At 45.4% G+C, this 19300-nt stretch overlaps 1 protein-coding gene across 2 annotated transcripts; it reads left to right on the top strand.

The window, feature by feature from the left end:
• The first annotated feature begins 1916 nt into the window (after positions 1–1916).
• Positions 1917–8053, top strand: LOC102370580. 2 transcript variants are annotated; one of them, XM_006034895.1, is made up of 2 exons: positions 1917–2021; positions 6165–8053. In XM_006034895.1, the coding sequence occupies exon 2, from the start codon at positions 6174–6176 to the stop codon at positions 7398–7400; it is 1227 nt and encodes a 408-aa protein (XP_006034957.1). In that variant the 5' UTR covers positions 1917–2021; positions 6165–6173; the 3' UTR covers positions 7401–8053. The 2 variants fall into 2 exon arrangements, with proteins under 2 accessions (XP_006034957.1, XP_025072783.1); XM_025216998.1 differs by lacking the exon at positions 1917–2021 and adding an exon at positions 3488–3563 and having other exon boundaries at positions 6165–8052.
• The last annotated feature ends 11247 nt before the right edge of the window (positions 8054–19300 follow it).

The raw sequence follows: 19300 nt of genomic DNA, 5'->3' as shown, positions 1-19300 counted from the left end.
GTGCGAGGAGCAGGCAGGGACTGCTTGTGTGGAGAACCCAAGTCTGAAGAGACCTGACTGCAGCCAGCGTGGCTGGGGGAGCACAGCAGAGCCAGGGGAAAGGGGGACTGCCGGAGTCTGCCCTAGTTTCCCTGAGGGGTGAGGGGCGCCAGGGGCAGGCCAAGCCCAGGGGGGGGCTGCATTTGCTGGGGCTGTGAGGCTGTGTGAGGCAGCAGGAGGGTTGCTACAGCCTGCAGCCCAGACACTGCTCACAGCAGAACCAGGGAAGGGGGCAAAGGCAGGGGAAGGCTGTCTTGCAGGAACTGCAGAGGAGCCGCCGCTTGCTGCCCGGAGACCCCAGGAGCACAGAGACGGGCACCAGTGCCAGGGAGCATCCACAGACCACGTGCAGGGACACAGACAGTCCCGCTCCCTGAGATACCCCGCCAGGGGCAGTGCACATGGGATCCCCAGTACACCATGTGCAAGTGAGAGACTGTGTAAATAAGTTCTTGAGGGTTTATTAGACAGTATATCCATGTGTTTATTTCATGACTATTTATTATTATGTAAATAATTAAATCTTGTAAATAGTTTGAGAACTGTGTGCAAGGGTGCTTGATTGTACGGGGAGGCTCTCCGCTCGGGGCACTGCAGCAGCTTCCCAGGGGGGCTGAGCAGGGCTACTGGCTACCGGGTACCGGGTACCCCAGGATCCCATTATTCAGGTGAGGGTGCATGTAGTGCCACACCCAGGGTTACAGTGGTATCTGGAAACTTTGGGGTCCAAATGGAGCAACAAAAATGCAATTGGTTAAAATACAAGGGATGTCACATAGAATACCAGTAGGTCCAGTGGTAGTAAAATCAAATGTGCAACTAGATGTGGGAATGCAACCCACAGTTCAGGTAATTAACGTTTCAATTAACTTGTCCACAGCCATCATTCAGCAAGAAAAGCCTCAGGGCTTAATGTGGAAAAGTCAGGGATACCTGCTTTGAGGAGAGTCCCAGCTGAAGAGGTCCATCCAGCCATTGCAGCATGGCTATGCTCAAGCGGGATTTCCCCATCTGCCCTGGTATAGGCTTATTAGCTTGCTAGGTGAACTGAATTGGTTTAATTACACCACCAGCAGCTATTTCCAGCCCTGGATGACAGAAAGAAGAGGAAAAGTAAAAGAGAGGAAGAGAGGTCAGCAGTAAGGGGAAGCACCTGCTTGCCAGCCAGGACTGAAGTTCCCAGGAACAGGACAGCAGACCTATTTGGTCTACAGAGCTCGGAGGAGCTCAGAGAAGAAAAAAATAAGAGAGGAAAAATCCCACAGCAGGCATTTAATTAAGCTGGCGGGATAGCAATTAGTGGGGAGTGAAAAGAAAAAAAGAAATGCTTGATCGCTGGAGCTGTGGTTGAGAATGCCTGGAAGGTAAATGGGGAACGAGGAAAGCCCCAGGGATCCTGACCTGTGGGCAGAGAGAGAGACAAGACGCCATCAGGATTTTTTGTGTTACCTTAATTTTTTTTTCTTGCCTTTTTATTCTCTGGCCGCACCTTCCTTCTTGATAAACAGCAGTCGGTTTTGGGTTAGGGGAACCATAGTCCTCCTAAAATTTAATTAAATCTTCAAAGTTGTGGCAGGTGAGACAGCAGAGAGGAATCCTGACACAATTTTGCGGAATGATGCCTACCCTGGTACAAACAAGGCAAGTGGAAGTCATTGGGATCTACAATTACAGAGTCGGCAGAGATGCACAAGTTTTACACCTAGACAATGCAAGAACAGGAGCCAGGCAAAAAGTCATGATAGGATGATCAACACCTTTTCCTCCCTGTTTGTTTGGACTCTAATCGGCCAACTATCAAGGAAAAATGCTTTGAAGTTATACAATTAAACAGGATAAGAATTCACAAAATATGACAGCAAAGTGTGCACTCCAGGAGAAGCAGAGAGAGTGAGCGCAGCTACATTGCACCCAACTTAACCAGCAAGGGATCCTGCTTGGTGAAAACTGCAAGACTGGACCAGCTTCCTCCACCAGCATTGGTGAGAGAACACTATTGCTGCTAAATATGTGCTAGGACTTTGTGGAGTAGCTCATTTTATTTTGAGAAGGAGTCTTTTTCTGTCATTTGGTTTTATAAGCTTGCTTGTGTTGTTATTATTAAAGCCTTCCTGCTGTTGATCAACTGGGTGTTGCATCAATTCTTGGGGATCTAGGTTTAAAAACCCACTTTCTAAATGCAACAGAACTGTAGTTCTAGCGGTGACCATATTGGAAACAGACTGGGGAGACAATCCCAGACATTTGGCTTGTATTTAAAAAACCCGCCCGAATACAGCACAAGGATGGGGCTGCTGCTCCAGACAGCCTGGCCACAGCTGCCCTCCACCCTCCTTCCCCTGCATCTTCTACCCACTCAGCCCTTGTGAGCACAGGCACCAGCCTCCATGCTGCTGGGCCATGGAGTTCCTGTCTGCCCTCCAAGGCAACCCACTTCCCTGTAGCAGCCCCAGCCTCTACTCCCTGTGGGAGCAGGGGGGAAGTAAGGGAGGGATGAGCAAGAGGCAAAAATCCCAAACAAACCCACCAGCAGCAAATAGCAGCATGCAGTAGCCAAAGGCCTGAACTACAGAAATAGCACAGCAGTACCTGGTGGCAAAAGACAGTAATTACAAGTCTATGACTCGCGTGAATCCATAGATAGGGTGGTGTAAGCAGGGGTGCCGCAAAATAAAACATGTCTGTATTAGTTTAACATGCCAAAAAGACTTTTAAAATGGCAGTAAATCCTGTTTGTGCAAATGGAAATGCAGTTGCAGCAGCTTAAATGGGAAATCTCATGTCCTGTACAAATGCCCTACAGCCATTTGACATATTTTTATCTGGTTAGTATGTCTGGTTGATGTCAGATGTCAATGTATCTATTTCCACTAGTTAACAGATCTCTTTTCACACATTTGTCTGCTTAGTATTCCTAATGTGTGTCAGGTGAAGCTTGGCTGCTACTGTAACTTACAGTAAATGGTACTAGCTTCAACTACTGATGTTCAGTGCTGGGTGGTGTTTAAATAACCCAGTATTCTCTAGGATGTTAATGACAGAAGAGAACCTGGGGGAGGGGAAACTAATTTTACCCCTGATGGAGGAAATGCTGCCAAAAAGTTGTGGAACTGAGGTCCAATCCAAGATAGGAACAGGGGCCGCAAAGAGGGCAGTTGCCAAGCAGTTCACTGGGAGAAAGAGGAGCAAGAGGAAGAGAAATAGGACTTAGGAACCAGGCAGAAGGTCCTGCTCTGGAAAGATAAGCTGCCTGTGTGTTTGGCTTGCTGAGTGTTTGTTAGTTGTTGTGGGAGCTTTGGGCTTGTGCTCTGAGAAGCTAGAAATGCTACTTGCTGAGTGACTGGGTGATTTCTGCCTGTCTGACAAAAACTATAACAAGTGGGTGGAGCCAGTACTAGCAGGGTATAAAGGGAGCCTTCCCCCCAGCAACCAGACAGTGAGTGAACAGGGATAGCAAACAGGACAGTTTGCAAGCAGTCCTTAGTTCTGTTTACTGCATTGCTCTTTGAAGATAAGCCTTTAAGGTAAGCTCTTTGTTTAATTAATAGTTTATTTATAATTAATAACTTACATATATGTATTGTAAGTAGCTAAAACTCAGGAGTTAGACCAGTGCTTAAGCCTCTTGCTTAGCTATAGTCCGAGGGGTGGGGGAGATCACTAGGGACTCTGCTAAGAAGCTATCGCCAAGCTTTCTTGACTGTTAGCTGTCTCGCAGAAAGCAGGAAAAATAAAACCTTTTGGAACCAGGGAGTAGTGAACAGGCCAACTTACAGGGGAGAGTTTTAGGGAATGTCTGCTTGGAAAGGGTGGCAGGAATAGAGTAGTAGTGGATTAAGAGATCCAGATAAATGGATAGAGTATATTGCTGGTTGAAGACTGACTGGCTAAGTAGCACCAGAAGCGCAGAGAAGGTTAATGGTATCCTGGGCCGGCAAATTGAGGGAAGTGAGTCTTCCCCTCTATTCGGCACTGGTGCAGCCACATCTGAAGTCCTGTGTCTAGTTCTGGGCCCCCACTCCAGGAAGGATGTAGACAAATTGGAGAAAATCTATTGGAGGGCAACAAAAAAGGTTAGCGGGCTGGGGCACATGATTTCTAAGGAGAGGCTGAGGAAACTGGGCTTATTTCATCTGCAGAAGAGAACTGAGAAGGGATTTAATAGCAGCCTTCAACTACCTGAAGGGTAGTTTGAAAGAGGATGGAGCAGGACTGTTCTCACTGGTGGCACATGACAGAGAAAGGAACAATGGTCTCAAGCTGCAGTAAGGGAAGTTGAGGTTAGATATTAGGAAAAAAAAATGTCACTAGAACATGCTACCCAGAGAAGCTGTGTAATCTCCATCCTTGGACATCTTGAAGCCCCTGGTAGCTAAATGTTTGGCTGGCATGATCTAATTGGGACTGGTCCTGTTTTGAGCAAGGGTTGGAATAGATGACCTCCTGAGGTCCCTTCCAACCTTAATTTTTTCTGATTCTGTGATAGGGTACACAGGGCTCTTGAACCCTAGTTGCCAGACAGTTTAGGAGTGTAGTCCCATAGATAGACAAATGAACAATGGGCTTTGCTCCCACCAGCTCCTGTAGCCACCTGGTTCCAAATGAGTTGGCATCTGCCTTTCCTTTGGACTAAGGCAGAGAGGGAGACACTGGTATACAGGCAACCCAGTATCTCAGTAGACACATCCCAGGCTTTTGTGCCATGGAGAGGTCACCCCAGCTCTATAGAAAAGCAGATTGCACCATTGCCACAGAGAAAAAGAAAGAATGAGTTTGTCTGACCATAGCATTATCAGACTATCTGAATTTCAACTCCCATTTTATTTTGTGAGCCTGTCTTCTGTCTTGAAAGTCTGAGTGTTGTAACAGGCTGAACAATGAAAGGTTCTTTAAATTGATTTACTGTGATTTAAGGAGAAGCTTATTGCAGGGGATGGATGAGCTCCCAAAAGGTCCATCTCTCTACCCTGTATTCTACAGGAGAACAGTCAGTCATTATCACTTTTGGGAGCTGGTAACCAAACAACAAAACATCTGCAAGGGGCTAAGGCTTACCAGGAGAGTACTGGGAGAAAACAAACTGGCAGATCTAAAAGGATAAAAAAAGTTTTATTTGCTAATCACTCTTTACTTGACCAGCTATAGGGTTGAGAAGAGATGTTAGACAAACTTGTGAACATGGAATACTCCTCTTTGGGTCTCCCAAAAGATTGTCTAGGATCTCCACTGACTCTCTATTTGTCCCAATAAAAGTTATTACCAAAGAAATCTTACTACTTCCCTATTCTCTGGGCTGGGCAGGGGAGGGCTAACCCATGGCATGGCTAGCCCCATTGTGACATATGGTAGACTGGGGAAGGGACAGACTCACAGTGGCAGATAGGACAGAGAACAGAAGGCAGATCAGACAGGGACACAGAACAGGGAGCAGAAAGTTGAGCAGCAGATCATGGAGTGGAAGTGGATCAGAGCGGTGCTTGAGCAGGGTATGGGGCTACTTTGTGGTACACCTGTCGAAAAGGTTGGCTCCCACTGACCTAGATCATTCCAACAACTCTAGTAAAAAAGGGAAATGTAAATTTAGTAGCTGCCTCTTTATGTCTTTTCTTTGATTATGATCTGATGGTGGAAGAAAGGAGGTCTTGGGACTCTGAAGAAATTAATCAAAATTTGGAGAACCCTCAAGGATAATAGAATAACTGAATATGGGTGTTGCCTTATTTTTGTCTAGATCTGTGTGGCTTGTAGGACTGCAGCGTGTGGTTTAGAAATACTTCTGCCAAGTCTGTAGTTCTTATTTTAATTGTCACCTCCCCTTTGAGGGTTAAACTATAAATTGGAAGACCCATGACAAAGAAGCTCTGGGAGGGTGAGTTTAAGATAATCAGAGTGGGTGTGGGGGGGCTCAGGACCAGTCTTTCATCTTGGGCAGATGGGCAGTTGGGTGCCATTACCAAGCAGAAATGTAGGAGTAGGGATTTGGTCTCTGAGAGAGTCTGGAAGCAGTCATAACTGTCTGTACTGCTAAGATTGGGTGGGATTAAAAAAATACAGAATCCTGTGCTTGAGTATCCAGCAAATGGAGCTCCATCATGCCTGTCATGACTTACCTCTCTGTTTTGCAGGGCTACATAATGGCAGCTACATGGAACCAGGCTCAAGCTGTAGTAAGACCAGAAGTGAACCATCAAGAAGTAGAAAAGGTGAGGGAGAAGATTGAGATGTTGGATTTGGGTGCCATCAACTGGGAGGATTTCCTCATGCCAGCACCATCCTCTGTTGCCATCCTGGGAGAAGTGGTGAGCAATTCCATGGAGCAGAAAGAATTTAAAGAGCTTAAATGTCTGTATAAATTGAGTACACAAGCAGAAAATGCCTTCTCCAATGCTGATGCAAACATAGAAAATATTTGCATGTGGTTTGAATGCCTCACAGAGATGATGAAAGATGTTGTTATAAAGGGGGATTCAGTGGGAATAGATGATCTCCAGTGCAAGAGAGAGCAAGCTGAGGCCCGTAAGTCTGCCATTCGGAAGACAAAGGACATGTTCTTGGACCTAATAAAGGACCTCCAAAACCTGCTGGATGCCTGGTCTAAGGGTAAAGAAAACTGTCTGGATAGGCAGAGAGAACTGGAACAAGCTATGGAGCAGAAGAAACTAATACATCAGAAGATTGCCCAAGAAAAGCAGAACAAAGAATTCAGGGAAAAGCAGGAAGAAGTGTCTGTTGGTCAGATGAAGGCCGATCCGATCTTATTAACCCCAGATTTGAAGACTGAAGATGTTAAATCACAGATACAGCAAATGGGGGAAGATTTGATGAGAGACCATGATAAACATAAGGACAGCTTTGAGACCCTCCTTAAGCTTAAGGAGAAGCAAAAGGAAATTGATGAAAAAATTATTATGCTTAAGTACGAAGGAAACATAGTTGCCTCTCTAGACTATAATCTGAAGGAACTGGAGAAGGTGAAGGAAAAGTGGGAGAATATGGGGAGTTTCTTCCAGATGATCTTCTACTTGATTGACTCCTGCCTCTACTGGATCCAGGAATATTCAGGTTCTAATGAAAACAAACAACAGATCGACCAAGCATTCAAAGCTTTCAGAGTGGCTCACCTGGGGCAAGTGATGTTAGAGACCTACACTAAAATAAATGAGAAGAAACTGTTCAGCCAAATAAAAGAGATCCTATGTATGAACCATTCTGATCCTCGTTTCTGCTCTAAGAAAAAGGAGCTAGATGAAACTTGTAAGTTCCAGAAGACCCAGTCCAACCTGGTGCTGAAAATGCAGGAGGAATTTAAAAAGAAGTTAAATAGCATGGAGGAGAAGATCAAGAAGACAGACTCATACTGAACTCATGAGAAGGCCTTATCTACTAGCCCAAGCCAGACAAAGCTTCACAGTCAAGTGATTTAAAGTTCCCACTTCTTCCTTCTAGATTATTTTTCTCCCTGAAGATCCCAACCAGTTGTTCTCTCAAAGCTCCCCTCCAAGAAAGTTCTGCTCACTTCCACACCAACTCTCTGGAGATGCAAGAACTAGAAGGCGTCTCGGGTCTCATCTTATCTACTCCTGTCAATCACCACTACTGAGTTGTTCCCTTCAGACTATAGCCCCAGGGCTTTAGCTTTCAGTGCCCCAGGGGATGCAGTTCCCATTCTTTTCTCTTCTTTTTTCTTTTTTTGTCCTCATCCAGAGGATTCATCAAAGGTAGCAGAATCCACACCTTCTTCCAAAAGCAGAATGGGAACTGTGTGCCAGAATCCAAAATTATGTAATTTGGAAGACTGTGTAATTGGAAACCACGTTGGACTAGCGGAGTGACCACAGCCCTTGCAGATGGAAGCTGGACGCAGGGCAGGAAATGGGTCACCTTTATTAACCAGTCTACCATGGCAATAATGGTGTCCTAACCCTGAGATGTTGGGAGCTCTGTTTTAAGTCCATGGTAATATGAGCTTAAGGTCTTTAAGGTGTCCCTGTGGGTATGAAGAATCTGAATGATTTCTGAGGAAACGTCTTGTGGAATTCATTGCCTCAGCAAGTGGTGGAGGCAGATAGCCTAGTGAGGTTCAAAAAGGGAGTGGATAAATATATTCGTGGCTGTTGAACACAATGGTTGGATATGTGTCCCTTGGCATCTCGCATCACCCATTTATTGGGTTAGAGGTAGGGTATTGAATAGGGAATAGATCACTCTAGAGCTATGCAGTTCAATACTCTCCCTCTATAGCAGGTGTGAGCAATTATTTGGGTGGAGGACTACTTAAGTTTTGGTGATCACTTGAGGGCTGTACACACAATCTCTCAGATAATATTATTTCAACAAATTATTGAATAAAAACCAAATCCATATACAAATGAAACACTTACTATAAATATATTTTAATTAAAAAATAATAATCATTATCCAGATTTGTTTCTCCAGGGAGTGAATATAGAGTTGATTGTATAATAGTGTAAAATTAAAGTCTTACTTTGTATATTGTGTATGAGGGGGGTGGGGGCGGGGTGTATGTGGGGAGGTTGTGCACATGTGTGGGAGGGCTGCCAATGCTTTAGATCCTGGGAGATGACTGGGGATAGAGGGAGGGAGAGGAATGGGGGGCATGCAGGCCAAGGATAGTGCCACTGCGCTTTAGGGGCAAAGGGGAAGGTGAGATAGAGGGCCCACTGGGGGCGGCGGGGTGGGGAGAAGAGCCTATAGTTTATGATGAGTTTATAGTTGTTAGTGCTGTTGCTTCTGTAGGAAATTGGGGAGTAGGCATTGTGTTCCTACATTTTTCTTTTTCTTTTCTTTTCTTTTTTTTGGTTCTGCTCCTGTTACTGACAATAAAATAAATGCTTTGGTGAAATTAAAATGAGTTTTCATCCATGTCTGTCTGCTGCAATAGGAAGGGGTTTAGAGGCATGGGTTGTGGGGGGAAGGTAAGCCAAACCAAAAAAAATAGGCTTGTTTCAGACATCTTGCAGTAATGAAAGAGGACACACCCACCTTTGGATTGGGGGGAGGGGGCAGAATGTGGGTACCACAGGGTATGGTGATGAACAGTAATTGGGGGGGTGCTGCAGAGCACCCATAGTATTTTCTTTGAGCACATTCAGCTTCTCAGTTCTCCCCACCCACCCCATCCAAGAAGTGAGCTGGGAGGGACTTTCACGGCCCTGGCTTTTATTACTGTGATCAGAGACAGACACATCAGCCAAAACAAGGCCAGGTGGGTGCTTTAGAGTGCACGTAATATTTCCTCAGAGCACATGCAGCTTCTTGGGGATCAGGAATTCAGGTGGTAAATTGGCAGTGGAGGAAAACCAAATCAAATTCAAACCAGGGAGGCAAGCTTGACTAATTGCTAATTACCACTATTGAAAGACAGGCATGCTCATCAGCACCTCCTTAAAGCCCCTCACCCTCAAAGCCAGTAAACCCCCTCCCCCACCCTTCTACACTTCCTCTCTTACACACAGGGAGCATGAAGTAAAGAACTGAACAAAGCAAATAGAAACCTTTTATTTACGAACCAAATGTTAACCATAATTAAATAAAACACAGGACAGCTTTTATAAGATAACAATGCATAAGTACTATAACAGAGGAATTCCTTTTTACTGCCATAGCAATGCATGATTCATGAAAAAAATCAATCTAAACAATAAGCATTTCTAACTAAAATAACTTGGATCTAAGATGGACTTTGTAAGCCTGACTGTGAAGTGGTGGATGGCAGAGCACAGATCCATACTGGCCTGTTCCACTCCCAGGCAGGAATGGGCCTGATGATAATCAGGCACAGAATCATTGCAAGGAACCCAGCCATTATTTACCTGTCATTCTGGGTCTGGGAATACCTCCTGGACTGGAAGCAATTCTTGTTGTGCAGGATGGCCATGAATCTGGCCATAGCCAGAGAGATCTGTCTCACCATCTTGCGGTTCCTTAGGTTGTTCATAATCCTTTCTGCATGTGCATCAGTGGCAGCCTGCCTCAGTAGCCTGCATGTCCTCAGTGGTAATGTTACAAGCAGAGCTGAAAATTAAGAAATGTGGGAAATAGGGTGAATAGAGGATGCCTGTCACTCTAAAAAGATACTCAGTGAATCTTGCAAGTGGATAAGAAACAGTTGGCCCAAAATGACCGAGAAGGGGTGCCTGGCCACTGACTATACCAGGCCCACCCTGAGTGGCTGAAAACAAGTGCCCACCCACTTTGGCCACTGATGCACCTCCATGCTGTGCATTGCCCTGTACCTCCCTGCACTGGCCACTAACTCCCGAGGTTTTTAAAGCACTTTCCTATGATATCCTCCTCCCCAACTTCACCTATAGCCTAGCCTAATGTTCGCTGTCAGTTCAGGTGAAATATAACTTAAAGGGTCCCCAGGGCTTCACATACCAGGTGTGGACATCAAACCCTATGGTCTATCCTCCTTGGAGGCAGTGGAAGGTGACTAGACTGGGACCCTGCCACTATTTTCTCCACTGGAGACTTGCTGAATTGAAGTGGTGATTGGTGATGTCTCAGCAGGCAAGGACACCCCAGAGGCCTCTCTCCCTGTGCATTCGCAGTGATTCAGTACCTTCATTACCAGCTGGAGGTATCTTTAATAGGTCATATCATACGGTGGGGTTCCCTGCCACTATGCTTTGGTGACATCCCTGCAGAAAGCACCCTGTAGCATCTTTGCCTTGACATGGCACTGGACTGCCATCCTGTTGTGCCCCCACTCACCCGTTGGAAGGAGATAACTTTCTGGGGAGCAGATCAAAAAAGACAGAGGCAAGGCAGATGGTGGAGGTGGGAAAAGACTGAAAAAGGAGAAGAATCCATTTGCATTGGGACCATGAGTCTTAAAGAGGCCCTGCCCTTTCTTCGGCAGGGTATATTTTTTCTTTTACTTGGTTTGTGTTTTGTTCTTTCCCCTTCCTTCCTGGACTGTGCTGTGGAAGAGAAGTAGCTAGCCTGCCCTAGCATGGAGGCTGTCAAAGTAAGTTTGTCCCAAAAGAGGTGTTAGTCCTGACCCAGGGTCTGATCCCAGAACTGCAGTTGGATCCTGAAGGTGGGAAACTAGGGATCTACAGGACCATACAAAATAGATGGACATGAACTTTCTGATTCAAACATGAAGAAATGAAGCAATTCCATTTTAGTTTGGCTTGTGACCCCATGATCTTTCTTTTTTGAGAGAATCTTTTCTAGATTTCATCTGTTGGCCTACTCAGGAGGCCAAATTGATCTGAGTTAAGTTTCTACTGAGACCCAGAATGAATTGATGTACATTAATTAAGACATTCCTGAAGGAAAAGTTGATTTTTATGATCATCTTTATTTTGAATTTATTGGGACTGACTTCCGTTAAATGTCATTCGGCATAACACAAGCTGCCGACAATTTATACACTTTAAGCACAATAGGACTTGGCAAGGATGGGGTGTGAGGGGAGGAGGAGACCCAAGAAGCGAGATTTGCTGGGATGAGCAAGAAGGGTTATTGCTCAGCCTTCATCCACCTCCCTGTAAACATCAATCAACATCAAGGTGAGGCAGGTGAAAGATAGGCATCACAGGCCAGATAATTGTAGAATACACTTAACCTCCTCATGACTCATCATTACAGCAAGACCTCATGTCATTGGGGACCACAGCCATATAGCATCCCCACCCAACAAAATGGTGCGTTGGCTGGGAACCTTGACAGTGATCCCATAATAGAAGAAAATATGGACCTCCAGCCACCTGCAATGGCTGGGTTGCAAGTACTATAACAGACATGAAGTTTGATGGGTCAACTATTACAGCAACAGCAGGTGGCTGGACAGATAGCTTTGGAAGAGAAACTGGTTCAGCAACTGGATATAACGCAACTGGATGTAACGCAATCAGACAGAACTGAAAATTCCAAAGATGACCAATGATGATGATCCAGAAGCATTTTTGGAAATGCTTGAGTGGGCTGTAGTGCTGGCCAGTTTGGACAGGAGTCAATGGGCTGGACAGCTGAGAGTACACCTTTTCAGGGCTGTACGAAATGGCAGCGTTCCACTTTGACCAGCATTTCAATGTTTTGATGGAACAGCATTCTGTTTTGAATTTTGTTTTGATTTTAAACAGCTGTTCCATTCCATTTTGTTGGAACAGTTCACCGTTTCAACTCTATTTCGACATTTCGCCCATAAGTTATAATGGGGGGGCGGGGCTCAAAACAATGTATAACTTTGCTATTTATGGGCTGATTTGGATGAAACCTTCAGGAATGGTATCTCCTACTGAGGTCATAAAGTTTTCTAAGTTTCAAGGAGCTAGGTAGAGGGGGTTCAGGGAACTGCACCCCAAATCTTGAAAGTAAAACACATGTCACATGTATGTGTTAAGCCACAGTGGGATCAAAACTGCAGGGATGCTAGCCCCTGCTGAGGCCATAAGGCCTGCTAAGTTTCAAGGAGATAGGTGAAGGGGAAACTGCACCTTAAGATGCAGACAAGTAAAACTCATGACATGGATGACATCGTGTGTTAAAGCTCAGCAGGGTGAAAGCTGCAGGCCTGCTAGCCTCTGCTGGGGCCGTGAAGCCTGCAAGCTGTCAAGGACATAGGTGCAGGAGCTCCTGGGTTCTGGGACCATACACCTCCAGTTGCTGACAGGCAAAACTTGTGTCATGGGTGCTTGTGGGACTGTGTCTGTCTTGGGGCAGGGGGGGTGAATAATGCAGGCCTGTTAGGCCCTGCTGTGGCCATGAAGCCTGCCAGCTGTCAAGGAGATGGGTGCAGGGTGGTTCTGGGGCCCTGCACCTCTGGCCGCAGATGTGACACTGGCTGGAGACAAGAACCACTTCAACGATCCAGTCAAGACTTTTTTCTCTCTCCCACTGGCTGTATGAAGCTGTTCTCTGTCACATCAGTCTTGCTCTTGTTCAGCTTGAGTCACTTGCTTAAGAGCTAATTTCCTGGGGGCATCAAGAGCTAATTTCCTTAGCTCTTCGAGGCATTTGAGCATTGCAGCAGTGCATTTGAGCATTGCAGCAGTGGCTCCAGCTAGCAGTGGCTCAAGCTGCAGCCACTGAGAATGAGATGTATTGAATGGTTTAGCTCAGAGACCTCATTAGACCCAAGTCCCCCCACAGACCATGCCAGCTCTTAGTCTTCACTGAGTTTTTTGATTACAGAAAAATAATACAGCAATACCTCTGTCACAAATATCTCAGAAAGATCAAAAAAGTCCAAATGGTTTTAACACTCTAGATTTCTATGGGAAACCTCTGGGTTTATCTTGTGAAGCATGTTTGCACACCTAACACTGCTCATATTATGTGGCAACACATGGCACCCTCCAAAGGATCTCAAGGTACCTCTGAGAATCACTGGCCTAGCTGGCAACTGAGCCCCTGTCTCTAAGACATGTAAAATGTTTTTATTTTATTTTAGGCTCTTTCTGGATTGTACAGCAAGAGGCACTTTTGGGTGAGGGCAGGGTGCAACTTGTGACACCAGCAAGAAGAATATGAAGCTCATTTGAATTTGTAAATGAGTCTCCATCTCCTTCCAACAGGCTTGGTTGTCCTCCTTTGGAGTCACCTCCTGAATCCCAGCATCCCTGAAAGCTCTCTCAGCTCTTCTGCTTCCCAGCAAAGTAGTGACACAGTTGTCCCAGCTCTGAGGCCACAGGAATGGTCAGCACTAAAATACAAAGCTACAGCAACACACATGCATCCGGGTGAATGACAGCCAATGTGGTCCAGGGGGCAAGAGAAAAAAAGACAGCATATCCCTTAACATTTGTGCAGTCTAAAGCAGGGCAAAAGCCTCTAAAAAGTCCTGGAGCTGGACTGTTCTCAGTGGTGGCAAGTGACAGAACAAGGAGCAATGGGCTCCAGTTGCAGCAAGGGAAGTTGAGGTTGAATATTAGGAAAAAATGTCATACTAGGAGGGCGGTGAAGTATTGGAACAATCTACGCAGATAGGTGGTGGACTCTGCATCCTGGGAGGTTTTAAGACCCAAGTAGACTTGGCTGGGGTGATGTAGTTGGGGCTGGTCCTGCTTGGAGCAGGGGCTTGGACTAGATGTGACCTCCTGAGGTCCCTGCCAACCCTTGTTTTCTGTGACTCTGTGAACAGTGGGAAGCTTTTTTAGCATTTTCTCTATTCTTTTTGCATTATTCATAGTGGCAAGAAAGACAGCAGCAATGCATTTAAAACTGCACTGACATCCTCTGCACAGCCACTGGTGATAAGCTCAAAAGCCCCTTGAGAAGTACAGGCTGAGTATCCCTCTTCTTTCTTTAGTTTCTCTTTCCCCGCAGGCATTGAAGGCAAGCCCAGCTTAAGCTTCAGAAGTCGAAATGTTTAGAAAATTTCAAAACATTTTGACTTGCCTCATTTTGTTTTGAGGCTGTTTTGATGATATCTGTTTCATTTTGATTTTGCTGTTTCAATCTCAAAATGAGTCGAAACAGGGTTGAAACAAAACTGGAGGCAAAATTTTACACAGCCCTAGTCCTTTTTGTCAGGCCGAGGCCACTTACTGCTCTGTGTTCAGGATTGATGCTCAGGACTATGACAAAGTCAAGAAAGAGAGCCGGTATCATCTTGACATCACACCTGAAAAATACCATCAGATGTTTTGGATGAGGGAAAAAAAAAGGAGGACAGGTCTTGTTACAGAACATGTCAGATGTTATGGATAAGTGGTTAAAGCCAATGGTGACTTCCAAGGAAATAATATGCGACTAAATCTTTTTGGAACAATTCATAGCTGACTTAGAGGAGAATACCCAGAAATCGGTGAGGTGCCACTGCCCTAAGACATGAGTCAAAGCCTTACAATTAGCAGAAGAATTTGACAGTAGTTGTGCCAAGGCTGGATGGAATCCTGTGCCTGTGTGTCAATTTCTGAAAACTAAATACTATTTCACGATTCTAATGCTGCAGATAAGTGAGCTATTGGAGTGGACTGGTCAGGCTAAATTTATCTCACCACTTGACCTAGCAAAGGGTTATGGGCAGATTCTGTTGAGAAGACCAAGTGAAAACTTTCTTTGGCACCCTCTGGGGTTTATATGAATTTAAACACATGCCTTTTGGCCTGCATGGTGCTGGCACTATCTTTCAGTGGCTTATAGACTGGGTGCTTGCACATCATGAGAAGTATGCTTTGGGCTATATTGATGATATTGTTATATATATTGAGAGCTTGGATCAACACCTCAAGGCTGTGCAGACTGCTCTGCAAGAACTGAGGCAAGCAGGATTAATGGCCATTCCAAAGAAAAGTGTCTAAAATAAGGCCAAAACTAAGTATTTGGGATTCCTGGTGAGGCAAGGACGCATCAGATCTCTGGCCAACAAAGTACACATGATCAGTAATTATCTACCTCCTCAGAATAAGAAACAAATTAGGGTTTTTCCAGGACTAACCAACGATTATCACCATTTTATTTACAGTTCATGGAACTGACATCCCCTCTTACAGATACTATCAAAGGGAGGAATAGTAGCTCAGTGAAATGGCATGCACTCTGTATAGAGGCCTTTGAGAAAACCAAGGAAGCCCTATTTAATGATGTAGTTCAACCAACTCCCAATTTTACTCATCTATTTGTTCTCCAAATGGATGTATCCATTAAGGCCATAGCGACCATGCTATCCTACATGGTCTATGGAGTGGAGCGACCAGTGGCATATGCCAGTTAGAAGTTAAATACTCATTGTCACAGAGCACTGAGGTGCCCTGCTCCTAAAGAGGGGAAACTGCTAGAGCCCTAGCAGTGAATAAGGAGCCCAGCTGTTGGTTGCCAGGGCAACTGGAGTCAGCAAGCGACCCACACCTGCCAGCGGTCAGCTGACTGTAAGGGGCAGGGCCTGGCCCTTATAAACTCTAGGAGCTGAGGCCAGAGGCAGTTTCCTGTCAGCTGCCATGGAGGAAGAAGCTCTCTCATGGAAGGGATGGAGTATTTCTTGGTAGGCTTGAGCATTGTTATTGCCAGGCGGCTTCTGTTTATGTTATAGCCTAGGAGCTTGCGTTTTGTGTTGCTATTTGTCACACCGGTGGTTTGGGTGAGGCTATCAGGGGATGGAGGAGGCCTCATAGGGGACTCACAGCAGTGTGGGAACCCCAGTGCCAGTGAGGGTGCAGTATTTGGGGTGCACAGGTCCCAGCCCCAGAGAGGGGCAGCTGAGAAGCCCAGAGAAGGGGCATTACTGAGAAGCACCAGTGTGGGCATGGTGAACCCCGGGGAAGGGGGCAGCATTGTGGTGAACCCCGGGGAAGGGGGCAGCATTACCGAGGAGGCCCTGAGAGGGGGCAGCACTGTAGAAGAACCCTGAGAGGAGGGCATTGCTACTGAGAAGGCCCCAGAGAGAGGGTGCGGAGAGAGACAGGGCTGTGGAGAGCCTGAGTACCAGAGAGGGTGTGAACACCAGAGAGGGGGACAGAATAACGCCCACTACATCAGCAAGGCTTGGAGCGTGGTATTGGGGTGGTAGAAGCCATGTATAGCTCATAAGGCTAGGGTGCCCTGAAACACCTATGACAGAACAGGGACCACAAAGGGGTCCAGGAGCCCACAGGGCTCTCCGTACAGATAAACCGTGTCCGAGAAGGCGTGAAGGGAGCCTCCCTAACAGATTTGAACATCAAAGATGTGGCGGGCTAGAATTTGAGGGTGCCCTTGGGCCAACTTGGCACGGGAAGGGGGCCTTGAGGAGATCACAGCCCTCCTGAGGATCCTGCGGTGACACTCATGAACAGAGTTTTCTTACTATTGAAAGAGAATGTCTCACCATTAAGTGGGGAGTCAAGTACTTTCGGTACTACCTGTTGGAGTGGGAATTCAAATTAATAATGGATCATGCCTTGTTGAAATGGTTGAGGACAGATCAGATTGATAACGCCCATATAACATGGTGGGCTCTGTCTCTTCAACAGTTTCAGTTAACTATGGGGGAAGAGTTTTTGTCAAGTTGTCACCCCAAAAAAGGACCTACGAATAACGGACACAGTATGAGAAGGTGAGCTCTGCCTAACTATATCAATTTTGCCCAGAGATTGAAAGAAGGCACCTAGTGATATCTTAAGCAGTGGGATATGTGAAGGAAGGCAAGAGGGCTTGAGGAGAGTCCAAAAGGATGAGAGCATGAAATACTTGCCTTCTGTGCAGGAGATCGTGCATATTTTTGGTTGCCTGGCAACTGGTCAGGATCATGTTATATTGGATATATTACACTAGCTATTCGACATCTGTCTTCTCTTCCTTCCAGAGCAGTAAGGAAAAAAAGGGAAATCACTGAAGAAGAACAATTTGGTGCTAAAATGTTTCCTATGTATGGTATGGCCAGGAGCATTAAAGAAATAAGATTGTTAACTAATATATTAAAACAAGTTAGTAATGATACTGCAGATTCTTTAGACTAACTGTCACGAGAGATAGTAGTGCTGCGAACCATGGTTTTGCAAAATCACGTGGCTCTAGACTTCACTTTAGCCACTAGAGGAGTCTGTGCTTTAATAGGTAAAGAATGTTGTACCTATATTCCTGATAACTCAGAAGAAATTCAGGATTTGACTGCACATATTCGGAAAGAAACGGCCAAATTGCACGAGTCAGACGGTTGGAATTTAAGTTCTTAGTTCACCTCCATTTTTAGTTCCATGGGCTCTATAGTTATTCATGGTCTGTTAATACTGTTTGTTGTATTTTTTTTTTTTTTTTTTGTCGTATGCCTAGTACTTATACTAATACGATGCTGCTTAAGTTGTACCGCTAAGCAAATGCAAAATAGCTTCTTAAACTCTGTGCAAAGAAACGAAGCGTATAATATGTATGTTAAACTAAAGGAAGGTAGAGACAGGAAAAATTAGATATTTATAGCCATGAGCCTTTTAACTTCTAATATGTTGGGCCAAAAGGGCAGAATGTGGAAATAAGTTTAACCAGGCCTCTTACTTGACAAAGAGAGAGAAAGCATCAGCATCTTTTTTTCTTCTCTGTGTTTTAAAATCTTTTAAGATAAGAAAAAACCTTCATGCCTTGTTTTGTCTTGATACATTAATCTCTGTGTGCAGATGTTAACCTCCTCCTTTCCCCCGAACCAGAAGCTGATAACTGTTCCCAAAACGCAGTGGGTTTTTTTTTTTTTTTCTCTGAATAAGTAAACTGCTTATGTGTGACAAAAGAATGATTAACATCTTTCTGTTTCTCTCAAGGTTGCTTTGTCTGAACCCTGCATCTTTTCTCGCCGTCTGAAGTATAAATAGGCTTGTAAACTTGTAGAGGTCAGAGTCCCTTTGAGAACTCTCCCTGTGATCACTTGTATAACTTTGAATAAACCTAGATGGCTCTGCCAATTCTGATACAACCACAACACAAAGTTTGATTTCTTCCACAATCTGTAGTATTGGTTCAGTACATCAATTATGACTGACATGACACCAGGTATCTAGTGTTTTCTACCTACAATAGATTGGTAAAAAATTGGCTTGGATCCCCCTCTACTCAACCATTTCTGTCTTGGGCCCTTTGGCCTCAGGGTCACAAGGCACCTATTACAAATGACCTGTGATTGGAAGTGCATCTGGTCTCAGTCCCCCAGGGCAGGAGAAGCCCACCCCTTCTGCTATGTTGTGACACCTTCTTGTGGCAACATCTGTTACTTGCAAGTCACAAACAAACTGAGTATATTTCGCCCCTCTGGATACAATGCAGGGAATTATGCAATTATATGCCTGAGTAATTTTGCATGTATAATGTATGACTGCACATAATTTCATAGACATTAGGGCTGGAAGGGACCTCGGAAGATCGAGTCCAGCCCCCTGCCCAAAGGGCAGGAAGTCAGCTGGGGTCATAGGATCCCAAGATAAGCATCCAGTTTTGTCTTGAAGGTGTTCAATGAAGGCGCTTGAACCACCTCCGGTGGCAGGCTGTTCCAGACCTTGGGGGCTCGGACAGTAAAGAAATTCTTCCTTATGTCCAGCCTGAAACGATCTTGTAGTAGTTTGTGACCATTCGACCTCGTCATCCCTTGGGGCGCTCTGGTGAACAAACGTTCCCCCAGATACTGGTGGTCACCCCTGATAAACTTGTAGGTGGCCATCAGATCACCCCTGAGCCTGCGCTTTTTCAGGCTAAAGAGCCCCAGGGCTCTCAGCCTGTCATCGTAGGGTCTGCTTCCCTGACCTCTGATCATGCACGTGGCTCTTCTCTGGACTCTCTCAAGCTTCTCCACATCCTTTTTGAATTGTGGAGCCCAAAACTGGAAGCA

This window comes from Alligator sinensis, unplaced genomic scaffold, assembly GCF_000455745.1.
Source record: "Alligator sinensis unplaced genomic scaffold, ASM45574v1 scaffold1378_1, whole genome shotgun sequence".
NCBI classification, from domain to species: Eukaryota; Metazoa; Chordata; order Crocodylia; family Alligatoridae; genus Alligator; species Alligator sinensis.
Note: the sequence above shows the minus strand (reverse complement) of the source record. Positions and strands in the feature narration are given on the sequence as shown.

Excerpts from the sequence above, each read along its gene's own strand:
- LOC102370580 (XM_006034895.1), top strand. The coding sequence starts at position 6,174 with ATGGCAGCTACATGGAACCAGGCTCAAGCTGTAGTAAGACCAGAAGTG.